Consider the following 10,632-nt stretch of genomic DNA (forward strand, 5'->3'; position numbering starts at 1 on the left):
AGGCAAACTAAGCTGGGGCATGCTAACTTAGATTTTGCCTGCCGTAGTTCATGCTGAGCTGGACAAGACCCTATGGATAGGGAAATATTCACTTACCAAACACCACCTCAGGAGAAGAAAGAGGAAACAAAGACACACAAAAAAGGCATCAATAAGCAACCAGGAGCCGCAACGATGCTAACGGCTTCCATAACCCCTGGAGCAACACAACAAGGGTTTCCTCCAGAAATGCAACGCTTCAGAGAGCTTCAGAGGCAGCTAGCTTTCTGCAAGCACGGGCAAGCCCATTAACTCTGGCAAAATGTTTAATCTTCCTGTACCTGCTAAGCCGTCTGCTACCAAATCACAAACACAAGTTCAATTGGCCTCTCCTTTACAAGTGCCCACTGTTCAGAAGCCATTTCTGCAATCAGCTTAACACTAGATGACCAAAGTTAGTCTGTAAGAGACAAGCCTATACTTTCTAACTATCTGGAGAGCTCTTAAATTTCTTTCCTCCTATCCATCAGTGGCAAGGTCACACACTATATCCAGTTTATCCTGTGAAATGTCAAATCTACCATCCTGTTCTGCAAAGGAAAGCTTTGAGAACAATATACAAAATGTGGAAAATGAACACAACTTGCATCAAACCCAACAAAGAATTAAAGGGTGCTTTTTTCCTCACATCCCATTTCCACAGGACTGCAGAGAGCTAAAAATAAAACAATATAACAACTCAATATTTTTCATTCTTTGTATTTATTAGGACTTACTCCTCTCTGGATAGAATGTATATACTGGAATTAGAAGAAATTTGAGCAAAGTACGCTGGACATGCTATCCGATCATGGCTTAGTTAAGTCTTGCACTGTGGTACAGCAGCACTACCCATGGTACCAGCAACTTCTCTGCATCCCAGCCTCAAGACGTAGTGTTACCTCACCTCAACCTAAACCACTGGTGCCTTCCCTGTTCTTCTTTGCCAAACTTATAAACATCCAGCTTCCATTTGGGGTTTTTTCTCCACAAGCCAAGGCGACTTAAAGTGACATTATTGCACCAGGGGAGGTTTAGATCAGACATTAGGAAGAATTTCTTCATGGAGAGGGTGGCCAAGCATTGGCACAGGCTGCCCAGGGAAGTGGTGGAGGCCCCATCCCTGAAGGTATTTAAGGGATGTGGGGTTGTGGCACTAAGGGAGGTGATTTAGTGATGGCACTTGGTAGTGACAGTCGGTTGACAGTCGGCCCTGAGGATCCTGAAGATCCTTTCCAACCTAATATAACTGTAGTATAATTTAAGTTGTGTGTGACATTTTACCACATTTGATGAGACCAGTGTAACTGAGTATCCTATACAACAGGATTGTCAAGATTATAATAGGAATGCTTAAGTCCTACAAGTCTCCAGCTAGCTCTCATTGCAGTTGTTTTCATGAGAAATTTCACAAGCATTTTTATTGGGCCCAACACACTAAAATCCTCAGGTTATAACTAGTGAGTGCCTGCTAACAAGCTCTAGGTCTGTACCTGCAACAGTATTTCACAGAAACTCTCATTTTACTGCACATCACTAAGGACACTTTCATCGGCACCAGGAAAAAAACAGACAGCAAACAGCACCAGTCACAACTGAAGCTCTTATAGGAGAAAAGAGAGCTAGACATGACCATACAAAAACTGCCTGCTTTAATTACATTCTGTTGAAAACATCAGCCATCCTGTGTTTGAACAAGTCAAATAAAAAATTAGATAAACTTTAAGCTAGAAGTATTTCCCTGTACCTTAAAGGGAAGTCAAGTTCTGTCAAGAACATGGGGTGGGGAAGAAAGCAGAAAGTTGGTGTCTTCCCTGCTAACACCTTTCCCTCAGCATTCACTTTCAAAATTTATACCTTTCAAGACAACTTATGAAATGCATACTAATATATGTGGACTCTTATCTCAAAAAAAAAATCAGTTATTTCAAGACTGGTTACTTTGCCTTCATCTTTCCCCTATATGATAAAAACTATATACAGAAAGCAGAGAACTGCACTCCATTTTTACTCTCTCCTTTTCTAACGCACACATTACAAGGCATTATTTGGGTGTGATTTAAACTAAAACTACAAGTCTGCTGTACTATCACCTCATTGTCAATGAAAAGCACGGTCCCACTCTCTGCAGCAGGCTACTCGCTCCTACAGCCAGCTAGAAAGAAACCTGTAACTGGCAACCAGTGGTCTACTGCTGCAGCTTCCTGAAACACCTGAGGTTTAATGCAGTGGTGGTAAAATTAGTTGATCAGATAAATAAGCAGCAATGAACAAAGTTAAGATGCAGCAATGCACAGTTATGAGGAGTAGGGCTGTCCTTTCTGGAAACAGCGGGCTGCAAGGCCATCTCAGCTGTACCACAGCACACCCTTTGTGGCAGAGTGGGTGGCAAACACCTGAGCACTCCTAGATTTCAGTCGTCAACCTAGACCAGAAAAGAAGCCTCAGACCACCAGTCACAGCACTTTAAAAACACTCCCATTTAAACCGCAAAGGTGTCCTTTTCTTGAGTCACCATTTCAAACACAGAAGTGCCAGGACACAGAGGAAGTTCCACTTTATCACAGGTTGTGCTGCACACTTATGAAGAATCAAAGACAACTTTATGGATCTTCTCAAGAGACATCTAGCTTTAGCTAGACACTACAGACACAACGAAGTTTCCCAATTACTTTCAGAATAGAGGTGTAAGTGTTAGCTGTTAAGAACATTCATAGGAATCTCTCCCAGTCTAAATCAGATTGGAAGCCCTTACGTAAGTGACATCAATCAAGTATTCATTTAACAATAATAGTTACCTTGTGAAATGCTCTGAAGTTCCAGCATTTTAAGGCCAGTATTTTATAGACACAATCATATCGGAGAAAAGGAAAGATGATCCAGAAAGAACAGATCTGGTTCTGTCACCATTTGTTTATGAACAGCCAGAACCCTTAAGAACTGCTGGTATCTGGAAGCACGTTCACTTACAAGTTATCCAGTTTTTGACTGAAACTTGGAACGTACAAACAAAACTTGTAATAGCCAAGAACCTTGATGTAGCTTAGAACAACGCGAGATACCGGGGGTTCTCATCATACACACAAGTACTTGAACTCTTCATTTAAGAAACAACACTTATCTCAGGAACTCCTCTAGAAAAGACCTTCTGAGGAGACTTTCACATGAAGCTACATTTGCATGACCTACTGCTATAGCTATGTACACAAGTCAGGAAATCAAAAGTCTATTAAGTGAACTCTTGTGTAAATGTGCCTGACTGAGAGACAAGCTCTGTAGGTACGAGCCCATCACCCCAAGCAAGGTACACTCCTGGCTCATCATCAGCCACTGGCGAAGTTCCCTGGGTGCGGGAGCCAAGACTTCGCCCCCTCCTGCACACGTGGTGGGGCTGAAAACAGCATTCCGACCGGGGAAGCCTCTGGCAGCCTCCTCCCCTCTCCTCCCCCTTGCAACACCGGTGCACAACATTGGCCTCTGGATTTAGGGCACCTTTTTCCAGCGCTACCACTGTATTTTGCAACCCAGTTGTGCAGTTTCCTCATGTTGTGGCATATTTTCTCCTCCCAGCCTGAGTTTTGGATTCATCTAAAACCAGGGATTGGCTCTTATGACAGAAATGCAGAACAAGTGCAGCTGAACCCGTTACTGAACACAACTACCAAAGCAGGATACATTCAACTAGTCTAGAAAGCAGTATTACTGTACACATGCTGCCAAGCCACAGATTCAAGAGTACACACTTAAGCAGCTTCACTCAGGCAGACACTTCTCCTCCTCTACACCCTGATTCCTTCATTATCTACAGCCTTCCCAAAGCAGGTATAGACACACATGAAAAAGAAGAGCATCCTGATCTGTAATATGCATCTATGTGTCTGCTCTCCTTCACTGAGGGCACAGACCACAGACTTCCATGTGTCCAAGCTCAGAAGGCAGACTGATCTCAGAGCAAGGAAAAACAGGCTAGCTGAATTTAACTGCTAATTCCTTCAACTGGTTAGCACCACGCATTAAACCCATCAGCCCTAGGAGCACTGGCATATACAAGCCAAGAAACACACAGATACACGACAGCTTGGTAACCACAACCGCTACCAAATTCTATCCTGAAGATAGGGGACCAACCGATTGAATGCACAGATGAAAGATTACCAACGTTTGGTACAATAAACCAAGTATTTAAGCAACAAGCGCATCTGAATTACCACAGTCAAAAAAGATCACATTCCGTTCCTGTTTGGCATTAAATAATATCTGAAAGAAGCGATTAGCTTCGCGTAAGGTGCATTCAGTCTTGAGAACCAGTTACGGGCAAAATTCTGAAGGGATTTTGCTGCTGAAGGGATTCTACTTAAACAACTTCGAACTAACTACACTTACTGCTGCCCTCATGCATCAAAGCAGCATCTTGGAATTCCTTACGTGAGGTAGTTTTATACAGAATGTGAGACCTGCCAGAATTTTAAGTCTTTATATATACTTTATTTTTCAAACACACAGGGTTGTCTGCCAGCAACAAGTCATTTGAAGCTAGCTTAGGAACTCCCTCCTACACAGCAGTGAGCCACACTCAGAATTCAGATTACGATTACCTAAGACTTTTTCGCAAGTTCTGCTTATTTATGTATGTCCTACAGCAACGCAACATTTACCCCATTTTATTCTGACAAGAAGTTAAGAGATGCTGAAGGACTAAGATGACCATCACTGTTCTGCCTGTTTAGTTTATGTCTAGACAACACTTAAACTGCAGAGGGTGGAAAGAGGGAAAACAGCCAAATATGATTCAATCTGCTTCAACTTGTGACTAATCTCCCTACTTTTTCTCAGGGAAGTTGGCACTTGTTGTTGCATCTTTAACTTGTCCAGAGCTATGAAGCAAGAGAATTTCTCTGACCTCAACAAAACCTGAAGCAGCTTGCTTTTGCTCATCTTTTCCCTGTGCACAGGGAAAGAAACAAGTTTAAGCAAACACTGAAGTTTACCCCATAGTACGAGCAACCAAAACCTAACTGCTGCTTCAAGAGCAGCAAGAGATCCAAACACTGGTCCAGATTTATCAGCTGACAGCAGACTGACATGTTATATAAATCAGACCCTCTTCAAAAGTCTCCCGCACATGCAGCACATAGTTCACTTTACCTTTATAAGCAACCTTCACAGCAAGGTAGTGTTAATTAAACAGACTATTCTGCCGAAACGGAAGAGCACTATTTCTGAAAAAGCTGCATTTGAGACCAAAAGGTCTCTCTTCTTCCCATCTTCAGCGGAACTCTGAGCAGATATAGACTCTCAGTTTTTATTGCGGGTGGATCTGCTTAGTGGAAAGTTTTATCTAGCTGTTGTCACATCAACTTTGGTTTTAAAAGCAGTTTGTCTCAGCCTGCGGTTTCCTTGCCAGCAGTCTAAAGTTTTCAAACAAAAAGCCTTGGAGCTACCTTTTCCAAGACACAGCAATATGAATTAAGAACTGCACAGGGCTGTAACCTCCCCTTCCACAGGAGCTAATTCTCAGCATTTCATATTCCAGTTTTAAATATTGCTTTTTCACAAAGCAAATACAAGACCCAAGAGCTCTAAATCTTCACAACTGCACTCATGCAGAGTTTTTTCTTCAAGAAGTCATTCACTAACTCATATTTTTTACAAGGCAGTTTCTACTTTATGTTCTCAGAGCATCTGGACCTGGCTGACTTGCAAACTGCATTCTGTGTCACACCCAGGACGGGTTACATCACACCTAGAATGATCACATTGTTCTACTGAGAAACCTGAAGTGAAATATTAGTACTTCGTAAATTACGTACAACACAGAATGGGCAGCAGAAAAGAGCCTCCTTCTGTCACAGCTGACTGTACCCTTCCTGAAGCTAAGTCCAAACACCAAGAGAACTCCTAGGTTTAAAGGTCAGCATTTTTAATTGCTGCGATCCAAGCGCCAGGTACATTCAAGGCGAAATCTCCCAAACGGGCACACTAAAGCCCGGAGGCAAGCAAAATGCCAAAGTACCATCTCATCAATAATACACGGCCCAGCGCCAGCACGCTACGTTACGGCCAAATAAACTTTTGGGTTACAGCCCCTAAAGCAGATCCCTGCCGGGCATCGAAGCCAGGGGATAAAGAGCAGGGGGTAGCTGCCAGCCCAAAATGCTGGTGCTATTTGCCAGCTCGCACAGAAGCGGCGTTTTCTTGGGCTGCCTGTACCCGAGGGCCAGCAGCTATGCCAACCCCAGAGGCCGGGACACACGCGGAGGAGAGGTGCCACGGCAGAAGCCCGCTGCCACCCCCCCGTGCGGCCCTGCCCGAGGCCCCCGCGGGCCGGCCGGTGCGGGCGTGAGGCGGCGCTCACCATGTACAGGGTGAAGGGGAAGCCGAGCAGGAAGAGCCACAGGTAGAGGTGCAGCGCGTTGACCCCGGCGCCCTGGTGCGGGTCCTGGTACCAGCCGCCGCTCAGCGCCGCCCACACGCCCTGGCGCAGGATCTGCAGCACCTGCGAGCCCATGGCGGCCCCGCTCCGCCCGGCCGGCCCCGCTCTATCCGCCCTGCGAGCCCGGGCAGAGCCGCGCACCGCCCGCGCTCCGCGACAGCCCGCACGGCCGCAAGCGCCGCCGCCGCCTCCCCAGCAACGCCGCCGCCATCTTATGTCCGGGCCCCGGGCCGCCCGCCCGCCCCCGCGCCGCCGGCAGCCCGGCAGCCCTTGCGGCGGGGGGCGCACCGCGCCTGCGCGGAGCCTCACACAGCGCCCCCCGGCGGCGCGGAGGGGAGGGGGGGGAGCGGGGGGAGCGGGCGGGAGGCGGCGCGGCCGCTGTCAGCGGGCGGGGGGACGATGTGGAACGGTGGTATGAGGCTGGCTGGAAAAGGCCTTCGGGATCGCCGTGTCCGACCGCGGACAGCTGGTTCTCTAAAATTACAGGAAGATAGCCACCTCCCCCTTCTCAGAGCACTTCCATTTCCTGTCAATACCAGACCTTTCCAAGCACCTTGAGTGCCTTGTCCCCGCCACAGGGCTCCTTTTACTGTTTCCAACACACACAAAATCAGAGTTGGGCCCTTAATGCTCACTGCATCCCAGCTCCTGAAGCTTTCCCCCTAAACAAGCACATCCCCAAAGCCCTGCATCAGGTGGAAAGAAAGATTAGGGAAGAGGTTTTGAGAGCACTGCCAAGCACCTTACAACCTATAGATACATAATGCTGAAGATCCTTCCTTAAACAACTTGATTCCAGTCATATTTTGGGAAAACTAGCTTTGTGGGTACATTATTATACCGTCACTGTTGTGGCAGAAGGAGCCCACCCAGGTTCTGTCCTGTACCCCACCCAGCCCCTCTCCCCTCCAACAGGTATAAGGCCGGGAGCTCATCACCTTCTGGGCTTGTGCTGAGGAGGAATTGCAGTGCGAAACACCCAGTCATGACTCACAGTGAGCACACATTTGGACCTGTGTTTTCAAGAGACTGTGCTACTGGCACAGCCCGTGTTTTCCTCCCCAACAGTTAGCTAACCAATGGCAGCATCTGGCTATTCTTGGAAAACCAGAAGATAGAAGTGGCTGACTCAAAACAGATGTAGTTGATCTATTTTGTTTGTTTGTTTGTTTGTTTCCCCAGCAGGAAAGTAGGCAGAAGAGATGGACGCAAAACCCCCAACCATATCAGTTCTCTTCCCCGTTATAAACAAACAATTTTGATCTTTTTTATTCAAATATTGCATTTCTGAATAAGTGGCTGCTCATGGTATTTTGCAAAGGAACTTTTTTTTTTTTTTTAAACTCTGTCAAATGGCGTGGAAATCTGAAAGGAAAAAAGGATGTAAAGGGGGATGAAAAAACAAGAACCAGAAAAACCCACAGAGGACTGTTATGGGTGAGGAGAAGGTATTCCCTCTGTTGGGAATAAAGCCAATTGTGACAAACATCATTTACAGTAGACTCAGAAGAAAACAGAACTATGAAGCCTATATTTCAATGACATCATTTGCCAAAATACCTTCTAGAATCACAAACACAGCTGTTAAAAGATGAAGTTCTTAGGATGTGTTACCCATAAATACACTGTGATAATGTAACCATCAGGATTAGGAGGCGTTAGTTCTTCCAGCTGCTGTTTCAGTAACGTTACATAAAAGCTGTTCACCTTCTCCACAGAAAGGAGGAAAGAGGGATAATGTTCATTAATAATGTGTCTGAAGGCTGCACTAAATGCTGTAAAAACCTTTATGCTTCTCTTTAGGAGCCATTGATTGAATCTGGAGAGATTAGCCTCAGCCTTACAGTAATGATTCACATTAAACAGTATTCCTGTGTGAGAAGATGGAATTCCCTAACCCTGCTCCTAGAATATTACTGGCTCTACCCTGATCCACAGCAGCATAACCTAGTTTAATACAGACAGCCCTGTTCAAGAGAACTGGATCCTGGGAATATTTAGTCTGAGTCCAGTAAAATAAGCAAGAGAATCTGACATGCTTGAGGGGACAATTAAATTTCATTGTTTAGCCACTTAAATGCAGGCAGGCTGAAAACATTAAGACACAGGATAGGAAATAATATTATTGGAATCCATCCATGCCTGAAGGTAAAACTGATAATGAGGCCAGATGTAGGCATCATTAACAAAGTAAGAAAAAAATGACTGGCTTTTAAGAGAAACAAACAAACAAACTGTATCTTGCAACAGCAGTAGACTCAGTCTGTGCATTGAATCTCTGCAATCCAGCAAATAACTGGCTTGTCTTCTGTACTCTACTTTAGCCTTACAATACTTTAGGATGATGGATATTACTCCCTGTACGAGAAAAAGAATGTACTCTAGGAAAATTAGAACTCAACGTTGGTGAAGAGTGCGTGAGTTTTAGATAAATTTTTTAAAAGGGGGCATTAAGTCAGATGACTGAAGAGCAACCTATTTTTTCTTGAGCATTTCTTTTATAATTTAGTATGCCAAGACTGAGGTAAAGAAGTCATTTTGCTGCATAAGCCAGCGTTACACAGGAGGAGGATGACTCAAAACTGCAACTGTTATTTTGGCCAGATAATAATCCAGTTTCCTCACATTCTCAGTATACGTACACAGTCAAGTGCCCTCCTAACAAATGCAGCCTATTTCAAAGACTTCTGGAGCAAATGGATATTATTGGTTCTCTTTGCATATGCCATCATGATATAGATGTGGCTGTTCAGATTTGGCCAAGGAAGAATGATCATATTAATTATATTAATCATTTGCAGCAATGTTTTTCTTTACTTCAGGCCACACTCCAGTGGATTGAAAGGGCATTTGCAATGTCAGGGCAGTGCAATATGCGGTGCACAGTAGAACACAGATTATACCAAATACTCAGATGAGGTGATGACAATTTCTTGACCAATCTTATAAATACATTTTTTTTCTTTTAATGTGTGATATTACTAGAATAGGAAGTTAATCAAGACTAACAAAACACTGAAACCTGCCACAGAAATACTTCGACATGTTACCATTTCTAAGAATAATATTGCAGCATGCTGTGGACCATTAGTAGTACTTTAGTCTCTTTTACCTTTGCATTCAAGGAAGTTAAGCTTTACACTTTCCCCCAACCAGACATCTTATGTGGAATACCCCAAATTATAACTTTAAAATTAGTTATCAAGACAATTCCTAAGTTTTATGACAAGGTAGCTTAGCTAATTAGGAGAAGAGGTGAAACCAACTTAAAATTTTACCTAAATTGGGTGCAGTTTTTCTTATGTCCAGAAACAAGCTTATGATTGGCACTTCCTTGTAATTTTCATTGAAGTCACCATCACAGTTTGATACCAAGCTGTAAGTAGCTAATCAAACAATCAGCAGAAAATAAGAAAAACACTGATTTACTCACTTTGCAATTAGGACAGCTGGTACTTCTAGTCTCCATGTTGGGCACAGTGTTTGTTTTCAGATGAAGACTGACAAACTAGGCCTTTGTGGCTCATCACCAACTTTTATTTACTTCTCCCTATTGATTCCTTGTCTCAGGATCTATAGCTAGACAGCAATATTACAACCCCAACTTTCAGATCTTGCCGACACGCATGTCTTTCTGTTGATCAGACACAGTATCCAAAACTACAATTCTGACAGAAAAATAAAATTAAAGAAGACAAAACCCAATTCACCATGTAATTCATCAGCCTAGGAGAGAAGCACATCTAACTTTCGATTTCTTAAAGAAGCAGTAGTTAAAATATTTATTTGCTTCTTGGTCATTAGCTGTCTTTGCACAATTTATGTCCTGACTTTATTTCCACCATTTGCCTGAAATTGCGACCTGGTTAGAAGTGGGTTTATCTGAACCCAGAGTATCATCGTAAATGGCAATAAAAGTGTTTTATCCTCTCATATGAGCAATAAGAAGTAGGCTTACTTACAAGGGTGATAGAAAGCACAAAGTCATTCTACAATACTATTTGTTAAGCTGGTTTCACTGTAAGATAGTTTTCTTGTAAAATCTGTCAGGAGTTTTTTTTCTAGATTTGTTCTTATTTATAGTAGAATAGTTTTCACCAACTGCAAGGCTCCACGGAGCATGTTGCCATTATGTTTACATCTGATAGCAGCTTATCTGCTATTTTCACAATTTTTAAACT

The 10,632-nt window shown here is 43.8% G+C and overlaps 1 protein-coding gene across 10 annotated transcripts in view; it reads right to left on the bottom strand.

Moving 5' to 3' along the window:
- The window catches only part of PCNX1 (pecanex 1), a 90,391-nt gene extending 80,415 nt beyond the window's left edge, over positions 1-9,976 (bottom strand). For 7 of the 10 annotated variants that reach the window (XR_005820463.1, XM_040559443.1, XM_040559448.1 and 4 more), the window contains exon 1: positions 6,374-6,669. Coding sequence is in view for 9 of the 10 variants with exons in the window: in XM_040559443.1 (XP_040415377.1) it covers positions 6,374-6,526 (153 nt within the window). In the remaining variant the exon portion in view is untranslated. Of the gene's footprint in view, positions 1-6,373; positions 6,692-9,884 lie in introns of those variants that run through there. The other 3 variants (XM_040559444.1, XM_040559450.1, XM_040559447.1) reach the window with 3 other exon arrangements.
- Positions 9,977-10,632: the final 656 nt, after the last annotated feature.

The sequence above is a fragment of the Cygnus olor genome, chromosome 5 (genome assembly GCF_009769625.2).
Source record: "Cygnus olor isolate bCygOlo1 chromosome 5, bCygOlo1.pri.v2, whole genome shotgun sequence".
Classification (NCBI taxonomy): domain Eukaryota; kingdom Metazoa; phylum Chordata; class Aves; order Anseriformes; family Anatidae; genus Cygnus; species Cygnus olor.